The following is a 14,760-nucleotide window of genomic DNA, read 5'->3' as shown; positions in this document are numbered from 1 at the left end:
GACATAGAAAATTATCTTGCTGCACTAGGTCATGATATAAATATATATAATAACCTAATTTAATATTTTAAGAATGCATTAGTGTGGTATTCTGATTTATTAAAATTTCAATTTTTCTACAAATGGATTTTCTTTTATAGGTTTTTTGGCAACACTGTACACAATGTGGTTTATTAATGACCCTATCCTAACACGTGATATAAATAATTGCATTTAAGTAGCTTGATTATTTACATACATATCCTGTATTGGACTTAACTGAAATATATAATATACAATATAAAGTAATGAATTGACAAAGGAAACTATTGAATGCTTTTCTAGAAAAGACTAATGTGAGGGGTTTTAGGCAATTTCTTATGAGCGATACTACTTACTCATAGACATAAATCTTTATTTAAAAGTGCATTATGTTATTCCCAATGTATAGCTAGGTGTTCACTTTTTTTAATTTACTGATAATGCATTGAGTTCTTAAGTTATTCCTTCTGGTGAATCTTATTCCTCCCGGAGCAAAAACTAAAAGGGCTTTTAGAAATACGAAGTCCTATAAATCAACACCAACATGAATACAGTCGGAGTCAAGTGCGGTTGTCCGCGTGTGTACTTGTTGAGTTGCCGCGGTTTTGGGGTATTTTTACACGTTTCCACCCTATAAATTCGTTATGACACGACACGCGAGCAGGGGTTCGTGCGAGGGTGAGTCCTCAACATGCCGGATATTTACATGCCGAGCCTAGTTGACCGGTAAATTGTCATTACAGGAAGTCAGGAACTGTTTGGAATCCAAAACATCCATTAACACTTGATTGTGATTAAAAACACTATTGACAAATCACTGTTGTTGAAAGGCAATTATTAAACATTTATGCCATTATTATGGCAATTATTGATTGCACTTTACATTACCTTAAAGCAAATTTGGTAGTTGTATAGGTTTACGTGCAGCCATTTAGTGAATTACCTCTAGCAACAAACAATTTAAGGGAATCACTGCATGAATAGCAGCAATCCATTCAACTATAGTTTTGGAATTTTGTGATAATGATTCTCTAATGAAAACTACAAGTTTAAAATCCCTATTCCCTTAGACTTAAAAAATAATTTTAATTTAAGTAATATGGCAAATAGGTTAAACCAATACTGTTACTACAGTGTATCCCTCTTCAAAATGACACCAAAACCTTTATTATACATTGTATATATAGTTACAACAAACCTTACATGTTAACGACGCAGCATAGGTGTTATCTCTGAATAGGTTACGTTACACCTGTAGAATGCATTGGGTTTTTGTAAAGAATATTTTTGACGAGATAATCTGTAACTCTTCAATGACCTCATACATTTTAGTTAGGATGGCGCATTTACTATACAAATTTAGTAATGAGAATGCATTTTTCACGTTCAAAAGAAAATTGTATTACATGAACATGATAGCATTGTGTATTTGGTATTACCCACTTTTTAACCCCATGTAGACACTCACATGAGATCTTTAGGGAATAAACTCGGGAGTGAGTGAGTAATGATAGTTCGACACCTTTCCACACCCCAGACAAAAGTAATTATTTTACCCTATTAATGATGGCGTTGTCCGTTAACCGACAGATGTGTATGAGAGGGTGGGGGACAGGGGTGTTTCTATAGACTACCCCTCGATAAAATACAGTTTAGCAGGGACCACGCCCAGCAAACACCGTGCTATACTCGTATAGATGGCACGGCTTTATATCACCAATAGCGTTTAAAGACACCAAAGCGAAAGTTTTTATGTTGTTTTGCTACTGTACCACAAAGAGAAGCTGTGTGGAATAATGGTTGCGCCAAAATGTGCCAGTGTTATATAAGTTAGCTTTAGACATGTCGATATGACTTATATTGTGAATATTGTTCTTAACCGAACTGTTCTTTTCTGCAAAGAACATTTCAGTGGATGGACATACTTTCACGAATTAAATTATATTTATGTTGGTATTGATTTAGTTTGACTATATACTTGTGCAGACGTTGGCCAATGACTACACATTGTAAAGCCCAAAATAGTTAACAACATAGTTTTGGACCAGGAATAGATTATTTACTGCGAGTGTATTTTGCAATAAAATTGTAAAGCACATCTATAATATTAAAACGAAACAGTGTTTTTTTTATTTCACGATTCTGAATCAACCACTAGATGGATTTTCATGATTTTTGTGTTGGAAGAAAGATAGTTTTGAGAACTAGGGAATGTCGAAGCCATAATTTTAGTTTAGGGCACCAGTTTTTTAGAAATTAAGTTTTAATTTTGAAAAAGTCTAGCAGCCGACGCTAAGATTCTAAACTAGCTTTTGGCATAAAATAATTTGCTTAACAGAACAGCTGTAAACATTCAGCTTTTGTGTCACAAATTCAGCATTTGGATAAAAATGTAAAGACATACTTGGGGTTGACTTATTTATACTATGTGTAATGCTAATCATTGATACGTTCATTCTTCTGTAAGAAGATGACGGATTAATTAAATATACATAGTAAAATACTAGGATTTTTAAATATTTTTTTAATGCAATCTTTTAAATCTTCGATTTGTTTTAGAGCAATATAATTTGTTTCAACTAACAGCTGGTTAAATATAAACTATGGAACAATGAGGTTATTTTATTTACTCTTATTTTGTCATTGATTATAGGAAATAAGTAAGATTAGTAGAGATAGTTATACCACAGTTTTAACCAAAATTAATTAAACCACAGTACAAATCGAGGCTCTGTACACGAGTCTTAATAAAAAAGGATAAATGCAAATTATTTTACTGCTACACTTTTCAAGGAAAGAATAGAAAAATAACGATGTTTACATGTTTTAATTCTTCATGGTTGCTTTTTGTTTACAATTAATGTTTGTCTGCTTTAACTTTATTTGGATTAGGCCCGGAAATATTGATGTCATAAAAAGAAGATTAAGAATAATCAGAATCAGGAATCACGATTTTAAATTACCACCACAACCTCAGCCGGGTTTTATACAAAGATAAACAGATGGATGAAATAGATTGAACACAACGTCAACATTGACCTAGGATACTGCAATTAATTAGACAAACCATCCTTTTATGAAATCGTGTTCAGTTGTGGTTACGTTTGGGGGCGCCTATATCAGCGCCCCCAAACGTGAAAATATAACTTTTATTTTAACTATGAATATACTGTAGTTTAAATTAAATAATATGGGAAATTACGACGTACATTTATTCAATGAGGGTGGGTAATTATCAAGGATAGAACTGATAACGGTATGGATAATAAACATTGACAATTACGTTATTAGCTTTACTAGCGTGTTTACTTTTTATATTCCTGCTATATGTGACCAGTTATTTTTTTTTTTCAAATGAATGTTATTTGAACCAAACAGTTGTTTCAAAACAAACTGTTTTTGTTTTTACTTTTCTTTGTTTACGCTTATTTATTTAGCAATTAATGCAGTGAAATTGATATAATGGATAGGTGTGACGATTAGTTTTGATGTTAGGACACCAAAGTTAAATTATGTGTACTGTGAATTTTATTGGATATTATCGTTTTATTTTACGTTGTTTCTATTCAGACCTACTGGAAATTGTGTATAGTAGTTGTATTGTGGTGATAATATTTAAGGAAGAGACAGGTATGCTATGGAAGGTGGTATCGTTGACTAGGTCTATTTATACACTTCTCAATTGACTATTGCTCTCTCTACTGTAGGCTACTTATAATCAGTGTGCGTCTGTGTGAATCGGCTGCAAATCTCACTTCAACGCTTTTCACATCTTAAAAATTGCAGAATTGCTGTTTTATTGTAAAATTATCGGATTTAAAATGCATATCGTATAGGCCTATGATGGAATAAAAACATATTTGGTCACACAACATTTGTTTACAAGATGACTTTCCACATTAAAACTGAAAGAATCTTTGTCTTTATATGTGTAAACTAGCCGATCTGAATTGTACACTGTTTTAACTGATTACTGAATTCCCGTACGTAGGACGGGCTAACACCTCGTATGTTATTATTTATCATTGGATGTTGATATAATCCAAACAGTGAAAGCAAGGAAAGAAAATAACTTTTTTAGAGCCACGTTTGAGACTTGGAAAACTTTGCAAAGCTTTGCATTTGGGAGGATGTTGTTCAAATTTTTGTTTGAAAAAAAAACTCAGACTTTTAAGTAGGATTCACTGGTAGGGGGGTTTTTACTTTTGTTGAGGTTTAATTTGTATACTCTCCGTGCCCAACAAAAAATGATCATCTTTTCTTAGTTGTTATCTTCACTAAAAAATAATAATAATAATAATGTCTCGGGATTTGGGATGTAAGTAATGAAATAAACCTCATATAGACTCTACTTCATTAAATCCATCTTTTATTTAAAAAATAATAGTAGTAAAACTACATGAACGTTGAGAAAGCTTCGTGCCAAGTTAATTGCTAGAAAAATAGTCCTTAAATAGGTATTCTAATAAATAAGCTCCAAAATTGCATAACTTTTTATTACCAGCAAGCAGCCTTCATAAAGTAAACATCAGTAACAAACTCGCTAATAACTCACAACTTTGAAACAATTACTCTCCAGCAATCTAGATCAAGCGCAAAATTAATAACCCTCCCATATGGTGCACAAAATACTTATCAATTTCTACTTATCTACTTAAGTTAACCAGCGACATATGTTAATTACCATTACTCATAGCAACAACACGGGCAAAATACTTATCAAGAATCGATGAAAAATTTACTAAGCCGGGGCAAACAGAGGACAAGGCGGTTACACGATGATAAGGGAGTGGTGATAAGGGACTTGTCGTGACACGGGGTTGTTATGGGGTAGTTTATGGGGTCACTATACAACCTCAAGGCGCCGTTTGTGCCCATACTAACGATATAGTGTTATGTTTCTATTTTTGCGATTTATAAGTTAATTTCCCGTTTGCGTTTCATCTGTATATAGCTACATGTGTAAATTCTTCTGGTTGAGGACCAATGTAATGTGTATGCATTATTTTTATGTATTAATACGAATATTTTTTTAGTTTTTTATTATTTATTTTGTTTTTGTCGTTGTTAAAAGAAACTAAGTGAAATATATTAAATTGAGAAATAGATGTATGTAAATCTATTAATACCATTAATTATTGAACTGTCAATAAATTAATGTATTTACTGTGATACTGAATTATAGTGGCTAGCTAGAGAAGAATATTTTGAGAGAACACTTCGAATTAACAAAGTGAACGTCTTATTAGAAACTTTACTTAAAGCTTTGTTTTTATGTCAGATTAACATTTGTTAATGTCCAATGCTTAATTTAGTATAGTATTTATCTACAATATGTTACAGTTGACTGTAGAATGTTGAACCTCAACAGTTGTCGACCACCTCAGTGGCTTCTCGCTCATATCTCGTTCATGTAGTATATTTATCTACAATATGTTACAGTTGACTGTAGAATGTTGAACCTCAACAGTTGTCGACCACCTCAGTGGCTTCTCGCTCATATCTCGTTAATGTAGTATATTTATCTACAATATGTTACAGTTGACTGTAGAATGTTGAACCTCAACAGTTGTCGACCACCTCAGTGGATTCTCGCTCATATCTCGTTAATGTAGTATATTTATCTACAATATGTTACAGTTGACTGTAGAATGTTGAACCTCAACAGTTGTCGACCACCTCAGTGGCTTCTCGCTCATATCTCGTTAATGTAGTATATTTATCTACAATATGTTACAGTTGACTGTAGAATGTTGAACCTCAACAGTTGTCGACCACCTCAGTGGCTTCTCGCTCATATCTCGTTCATGTAGTATATTTATCTACAATATGTTACAGTTGACTGTAGAATGTTGAACCTCAACAGTTGTCGACCACCTCAGTGGCTTCTCGCTCATATCTCGTTAATGTAGTATATTTATCTACAATATGTTACAGTTGACTGTAGAATGTTGAACCTCAACAGTTGTCGACCACCTCAGTGGATTCTCGCTCATATCTCGTTAATGTAGTATATTTATCTACAATATGTTACAGTTGACTGTAGAATGTTGAACCTCAACAGTTGTCGACCACCTCAGTGGCTTCTCGCTCATATCTCGTTAATGTAGTATATTTATCTACAATATGTTACAGTTGACTGTAGAATGTTGAACCTCAACAGTTGTCGACCACCTCAGTGGCTTCTCGCTCATATCTCGTTCATGTAGTATATTTATCTACAATATGTTACAGTTGACTGTAGAATGTTGAACCTCAACAGTTGTCGACCACCTCAGTGGCTTCTCGCTCATATCTCGTTAATGTAGTATATTTATCTACAATATGTTACAGTTGACTGTAGAATGTTGAACCTCAACAGTTGTCGACCACCTCAGGGGCTTCTCGCTCATATCTCGTTAATGTAGTATATTTATCTACAATATGTTACAGTTGACTGTAGAATGTTGAACCTCAACAGTTGTCGACCACCTCAGTGGCTTCTCGCTCATATCTCGTTAATGTAGTATATTTATCTACAATATGTTACAGTTGACTGTAGAATGTTGAACCTCAACAGTTGTCGACCACCTCAGTGGCTTCTCGCTCATATCTCGTTAATGTAGTATATTTATCTACAATATGTTACAGTTGACTGTAGAATGTTGAACCTCAACAGTTGTCGACCACCTCAGTGGCTTCTCGCTCATATCTCGTTAATGTAGTATATTTATCTACAATATGTTACAGTTGACTGTAGAATGTTGAACATCAACAGTTGTCGACCACCTCAGTGGCTTCTCGCTCATATCTCGTTAATGTAGTATATTTATCTACAATATGTTACAGTTGACTGTAGAATGTTGAACCTCAACAGTTGTCGACCACCTCAGTGGCTTTTTGCTCATATCTCGTTAATGTAGTATATTTATCTACAATATGTTACAGTTGACTGTAGAATGTTGAACCTCAACAGTTGTCGACCACCTCAGTGGCTTCTCGCTCATATCTCGTTAATGTAGTATATTTATCTACAATATGTTACAGTTGACTGTAGAATGTTGAACCTCAACAGTTGTCGACCACCTCAGGGGCTTCTCGCTCATATCTCGTTAATGTAGTATATTTATCTACAATATGTTACAGTTGACTGTAGAATGTTGAACCTCAACAGTTGTCGACCACCTCCGTGGCTTCTCGCTCATATCTCGTTAATGTAGTATATTTATCTACAATATGTTACAGTTGACTGTAGAATGTTGAACCTCAACAGTTGTCGACCACCTCAGTGGCTTCTCGCTCATATCTCGTTAATGTAGTATATTTATCTACAATATGTTACAGTTTACTGTAGAATGTTGAACCTCAACAGTTGTCGACCACCTCAGTGGCTTCTCGCTCATATCTCGTTAATGTAGTATATTTATCTACAATATGTTACAGTTGACTGTAGAATGTTGAACATCAACAGTTGTCGACCACCTCAGTGGCTTCTCGCTCATATCTCGTTAATGTAGTATATTTATCTACAATATGTTACAGTTGACTGTAGAATGTTGAACATCAACAGTTGTCGACCACCTCAGTGGCTTCTCGCTCATATCTCGTTAATGTAGTATATTTATCTACAATATGTTACAGTTGACTGTAGAATGTTGAACCTCAACAGTTGTCGACCACCTCAGTGGCTTCTCGCTCATATCTCGTTAATGTAGTATATTTATCTACAATATGTTACAGTTGACTGTAGAATGTTGAACCTCAACAGTTGTCGACCACCTCAGTGGCTTCTTGCTCATATCTGGTTAATGTAGTATATTTATCTACAATATGTTACAGTTGACTGTAGATTGTTGAACCTCAACAGTTGTCGACCACCTCAGTGGCTTCTCGCTCATATCTCGTTAATGTAGTATATTTATCTACAATATGTTACAGTTGACTGTAGAATGTTGAACCTCAACAGTTGTCGACCACCTCAGTGGCTTCTCGCTCATATCTCGTTAATGTAGTATATTTATCTACAATATGTTACAGTTGACTGTAGAATGTTGAACCTCAACAGTTGTCGACCACCTCAGTGGCTTCTCGCTCATATCTCGATGCAAATGTGCGACTCCGCGGTCCTTCTCGAGGCAGTAAAAGTCAAAACCGCGGCGGCCGAGTTTGAGGAACCCATAAACATATCTCATTTTGGTGATCCAAATTTGAGACAGAGAGGCCCCGGCGCTAGGCCGGCACCGCCTTTGACACTTTATACACACGGTTAATTTCCCAAAAGGGAAAAAACGTTAAATGTGAGGACGCGGCGGGGGTCCTAGGCTCGACCCGGGGCCGCAAACAAGTGTTGGGCTGTCCGACATGTGGCGAAATGTTCCCTAGTCGCCCCCTGGTGATACGGTGACCTAGTTATATGGGGATGTACCTGGTGTCAGCTAAACGAGATGGGACGTTGATTGCAACCGAGATAATTGGCACGTCCTATTGATGTTCTGGTCTATAGTGAACTGCTGAAGTCATCTCACATGTTTCACTCAGTTCCTTTAGACAATGTAAACAAAACATATTTGAATTTGCATTTAAAACTCGTTGAAGATTTTCGATTATAAATGGTAATTAGAATTTACTTCAGAATGGTTTACAAAAGGTACAAATGTGAAGGAATACAACACGGACACGAACAATAACAGGATACTCGAATCATCGACTACAAATCGGGATGAAAACTCACTATTTCCAACCCATACTATAATATTACTGCTGTAGTATGTAAAACATTAAAAAAATAAATCATCTATTCAGTTGTGTAACCGGTATAGATTACAAAGTATGAAATATTAATACATAAAAACTAACAAGATACACCATTTTAAACTGTGGACAAATTACCATTTATTTCATCAGCTGATTCCCATCATCTAATATTATGGTAGGCAAATTGTCGTTTGAATGAGATTCTTTATATGAAGTGTTTGATATAACGTACACATGCTTTGTATGTTTTGCAATTTAACAATGAAATTATCACTTTCTACCTTGTAAACTCACGCATACGGGATTCCATTTGCGTCGCCGTCGTCGATAGTAGCCTCCTAGATCGACGATCACCCAGATCAGCTGTTTGTGTGACCAAGACCAGCTGGTTTCTAACATACTCTGCTTTGTTTACCCCGGGGCCTCAGATAATAACAGAGCAGCACCACTGTGTTGTTGACACTCGCAACATTATCATAATCTCACGCTCCTCCCTACAACGTCCATCTACTAATTTACTCTCCTTACAATGCTAATTTATCGTCTACTTAGTATCAATTAGAATGTAATTAGATTAGGTACCTTGATATAGGAGAATAAGGATCAACAACGACCTAGATTTAGTCTTAGTGATGATGAGTTATGTTTTTAACGAATTTCCCATTTTATAGAATATAGGTAATAAGCTATTACCATAGGTCTCATAGTAAGATCTAGGCTCAGGACCGATTTACTTTTTCGTTTTGAGGTCCCCAGAGGCCAAAACCACCTTTCGTTCGAATTCATATATATATATATTTATATATGTGTCCGTTAGCACGATAACTCGAGCAAAAATGATCCGATTTTGATGAAATCTGGTATAAACGGGTAAACCTACATTTACTCGAACGAGTTCGCGAACCAGCATGATTGACTATGGGAACAGGGGTTTATGGAGGGTTTCATGGGGTAAAAATAGGTTGTAATTTCTTTCCAAACCATTTTGTAGTAATTTAGTGTATTGTCTTAAGGAGAATAAATAACCTGTTGTAGCTTCCTTGTATATGGACATATTTTAATAAAATTTTAAAATTTTGTTTACTTCTTACTAAGATATAAATATTTTAATAACCCCCCCCTCCCCCTATTTTCTTCCCAGTGGCAACAAACCAAAGTATTCATTAAAATTAATGATATTTAAATAGGAAATAAATCTGACAATTTTATGGGAATAATTTATTGGAATTCCAGCCAGGTAGATGGAAATTCACTTAGTCTGCAGGTTTGCTGCGGAGGGGGGTATTTTTCTATACCAGTGATATTTTCAAGTTAATGCCTTCCTTTGTTTGTATGAAATATTTTTGAAATTGGGTTATGAGATGCTGCAATAATGCGAGGAATCCAGCTGATTATAATTTAAACAAATATGACCTTTATAAGGATAACATGGAAACTTTTAAAGCCACTGGGGCAGAGCCCGAGAGTTTATTTTCAAAAATGTAATGTCAGTGTGAAAACCTAAACACCTAGACGAACATTTTGGTATATAATATGTGGGGTTAAATATTAAAACAAAAAGTCTTTTTGTTCATAAGGTTTCATGTAGCTTATTAATAATATAGATTGCTTTTAAAATTTTCTATTGGCTCTGATTATTGAAACAGAGAACCACACAATGTAGCCACAATATGCAGATATGTGGTATAGTACAGTGATGCACACGCCACGCCGCGCCGCGCCGCTCAATGAAGCACGACACTAGGACAATCACTTACAATTGTTTTACGGAACATCTCTTTTGATATCTCACTTCTGTCGCACAGCCTTAAATCAATATCGTGTTTTGTGACTTTGGACATCGATATGGATGTTTTGTAACGTCGTATGGAAGAGGTTTTAGAACAAATAGTAATTGATCTAATAATTTATTTGTATTTTTAAGTGTTTGTTAAAACATTGTATTGTAAAAATATTATTATCTGCAAATGTAGAACTAACAGGATTGTAGACAATTTATTTATTCGTACTTTAAAATATGGTTTAAATACTGCCTTTTTACCAAAGGACTTAGCCTACCTGTTTACGCTAGGATAAAATATTACTAGCTATAGGAAATGTTTATAACCCGGCAAACCTATGAGTGTACCTGATGCTGTAAGAGCTCTACAGTAAAAAAATAAATAAAACCCTCGACTTTACTAATACATTATATTGAACGAAAATTCGTTGAACAAATCAGACATATTTTGATCATCGTTTATTGCAAATCCACCAGAGTCAATGACAATATGTTATCTACAATATGTTACAGTTGACTGTAGAATGTTGAACCTCAACAGTTGAATGAGGCAGCTGAAATGCAGCTAAAATGAGGCAGTTGAATGAGGTAATAACTTAGTTGTTATTACTGTAATAGCCAACGATGGTACTAGCAGCTATGGGCCATTTTTTGTCTATTACTTAAGATTTTGGCCCTTATAGTTCAATGGTTTCTACTAAACAGCATCATTACAGGTAGGAAATAGTTGATTACTTTGATTTGGTTGGTATTGGCGATTTGTTTATTTAGGCTACATACAATTTTAGTGTTAACTCTTTAAAAACCCCTCATAACATGATGTTTACGTTAAACAGCCATTTATAAATTTCAACGAAATTATCAGTTTCATTACACAAAAGGAAAACACATCCTGCTCAGATAAAGCTCTTTCTAAAATACGTAATATGATGATTCGTGATATCTTTTATTTAATAGTGTTTATAGTATATTTCCTATGAAAAGTATTTGATTGAAAATAGATATATTCCTAATGTAGGCTATCCCTCCAACACTCCTATTTATCGCCGCCGTTAAGATCATGTACATTATAATAATCTAGTGTAGACTATACGGAGACAAGCGAGCCAGAACTCATCCCATTCAGAATTTTTCAGTGTCAAACAATTAATCATCGAAAACTCATTTGGAGCTGGTCATCACAAAAAGCGACGAATGATGTTCCGCAGCTAAAGATGTTTGGCTTACGTCAGATCATTGATGACTCTAATGTCCTGCCTAATAGACCATTGGAGCCAAATTGGAAACACTTCCTGTGCATTACCCGATCTGGAGCCTTATTGGATCCTTGGTCCTCGGCGGGCTTAATCCAGTTTACCATTTAGACAAATATTTACTTCCATAGAAACATAGAAGTATCGTTAGTATAATATTAAATTTGTATGTCAAAATAGTTATAGTTTCCAGCAAATTTATTTCCAGATTTTAAAGAAATGCGTTAAAGCATAGATAAAAAATGTTAAGCTTGTTATGAAGAACTTTGATTAAAATATGCCAGTGAATATCAACGAATACTTGTTTTCTATTACGCAGCTGATTATGATGCATGTTAAGGTACATTCAAATGTGATTATGTTTTGTCAATTAATGGAAATAATACAAAATGTTAAATTGACATAAAACACTAGTTTTCTTTCATATGTTTACTCTCTTGGATGGGTTGTTTGTTTAGGTAAGCATGTCATTTTTGATATCCTAAGTTTACATTTGTTGTTACTATACAACTTATGAATTGTTCTAATTACAAACTGAACATACTTGCAAAATATCTTTGTTATTGTTGATAATTCATATATTTATTGTTATTGTTGATATTTTATACATTTATTCAAAGTACTTCTTGTGTGTTGTTCATGTTCATTGGTTGTTATTTATTGATTTGCTTTGGAAATGTCTATTTGATATGCTTTGTACCTGATATAAATGAGCTCATTTTTATTTCGTTACTACTCAATAGTATTTATTAATTTGTATTGAATGCCATTTTCAAGAAAATTTATTTGTATGTAAAGTTTAAGTTGGAATAAGTCATCATTGTAGCCTATACCATTGTAAATTGGTTCTTAACCGTTGGAGGGTAAAATAAAATATGTATTCCGTAAGGAATTATACTGTAGATATGTATACAATATCATATAGCCTTATGACTATACTCTAAATGTTTCAGAATACATAAATTATTATGGCTAAATTAATCCATAATACAATAACACAATACAATAACAATTAATTTATATTACCAATTTACCAATAATCAGTGATTGTTGCAGATGTTTAGGATACATGATTACTTTAATGTTTATAAGCGTTGTATGCAACTGAACTTATCACTGTTTTCAGTGACAAGCATTTAAAGTTCGAGTATATTAAGATTACCGCATTGTAAAATCGTAAACAATTTCAATAGTAGAAAACCTAGATAGTATTAACACATCTACAGTGTTATACTATCTTTATGTATTGTTAACATCAATCTTGACGCATGTATGCTAGATCATTGTTATTTTTTGTGAAATGGGGGTTTTCATTTGGATGAATAAATAAATGAAAACAGTTTTTAAGGAGTCTTGTCCAGATGGACCATGGATGGGGTAGCATCACCGCTAATTTATGGACATCTACATATTATTACTGTAATAGCCAACGATGGTACTAGCAGCTATGGGCCATTTTTTGTCTATTACTTAAGATTTTGGCCCTTATAGTTCAATGGTTTCTACTAAATTAATTGTTTTACGTGCACATTTAAATATTGTATAGATTTTAATGGGAAATTATTTTAAGCGCTAAAAATAGCCGACATTTATTTCTCAACCTCTTGCATTACTATTAAAAAATAAAATTACACGGGTAACTAACATATGGAAAAGATACCTATATAATGAAAATAAGCTATTACAGTAGTAACAAACACAAAAAGCACAAATATCGTCAGTTTGTGTGTGTGCCAGGTTCGTTGGTTCGCTGATTAAACCAATTTACTAATAAAGTTTTAAGTATTTTGTATGACGCGAGGTATCTGTGGTCACTTCACTTTGGTGATCATATCAGTCCATGGACGATTCGTTGCCGGCGCTTGGCCGAATTGTGATAATAGAGGAAGGAAAAGGCCAAACTCATAGTTGCTATTTCTATTATATTAACACGCACGACTATTATACATCTTTCAGGACTCGCTAGGACATTTAGTTTGCATGTCCATAATTATTCAAATAAAACAAAAGTTGAAATATCAATATCAATTAATTTAGCCATTTTAAAATTTGTGGTAACTTATAATTCTATACGAAATGGTGCTATATAGAATTTGAATATTTTTTCAAATAAAGAATAGAAATTAGAGGATTTGAATTAGCATTTATTTCTTTTCCTTATAATATCTGATAACTAGCAATGTTTCGATGCTGATCAGCTAAAAAGTTGTAGGTTAAGTTAAAGTTAATGGCTTCAGATCTGAGAAAATATCTTTGATTATAAGTGATAATAAATGTTAGACCTAATACTGTTTCAAGAAATTAAAAAAAAACTTGGACTTAGTTTTTTTTCAAAACAGTGGTATATTTAAATTTAATATGTAGGTATATTAATATTTAGGGTTTATTTGAAACTCACAGATTTGTTGATCGGCAGCTGATGCGTGCTGTACAGCGGACCGGCCACCCTCGTGACTGGGTTAACGTCTGTCAACATCTTCAAAACAATCCTAAATCTGAAAGCCGGTAAAAACGTCAACGCGCGCACAAAGGTAGGTCCATCCCGCTCGACGTTCAAACAAACACTGAGGATGCCATGTCTCCTCACTTCCCCCTCCACTGTGAGGAGGCGGGGCTGACGTCACAGAGAGCCAATCAGTGCGCGGCCTTGTAATAGGGGAACAACCCGACACTTAAACGGTCTCTTATCGTATCCCCTCTCCTCGCAACAATCGATACAAGCGCTCGGTGCGGACCTCCTTGCAACTATAACTCTCCGCGCTGCCGATGAATATTTACACCTTCTTACCCCGTGTACTTCGTACTGTCCGTCGCGTCTGTACCGTCTGTACTCAGGGTGCGGTCGTAACTCTATGGGAATGGGGATAACATGTAGCTGCTTGTACCTCTTATCTTATCTCCACCAGAAGGAGTTAGTGATGGTACACAAAGATATATTGTGTGGACTGGTGTTTAACAAAGAATACACTTTGT

At 34.5% G+C, this 14,760-nt stretch overlaps 1 protein-coding gene across 3 annotated transcripts in view; it reads right to left on the bottom strand.

Moving 5' to 3' along the window:
• LOC128983111 (transcription factor Sp9) overlaps positions 1-14,421 on the bottom strand; it is a 44,097-nt gene extending 29,676 nt beyond the window's left edge. For all 3 annotated transcript variants that reach the window (XM_054402274.1, XM_054402276.1, XM_054402277.1), the window contains exon 1: positions 14,186-14,421. In XM_054402274.1, the coding sequence (XP_054258249.1) occupies positions 14,186-14,263 (78 nt within the window). In that variant the 5' untranslated portion in view covers positions 14,264-14,421. The remainder of the gene's footprint in view (positions 1-14,185) is intronic.
• Positions 14,422-14,760: the final 339 nt, after the last annotated feature.

Source organism: Macrosteles quadrilineatus, unplaced genomic scaffold (assembly GCF_028750875.1).
Source record: "Macrosteles quadrilineatus isolate MER2022 unplaced genomic scaffold, UCM_ALF_1.0 Scaffold_1__1_contigs__length_201487025, whole genome shotgun sequence".
NCBI classification, from domain to species: domain Eukaryota; kingdom Metazoa; phylum Arthropoda; class Insecta; order Hemiptera; family Cicadellidae; genus Macrosteles; species Macrosteles quadrilineatus.
This window is presented reverse-complemented; position numbering and strand designations above follow the sequence as displayed.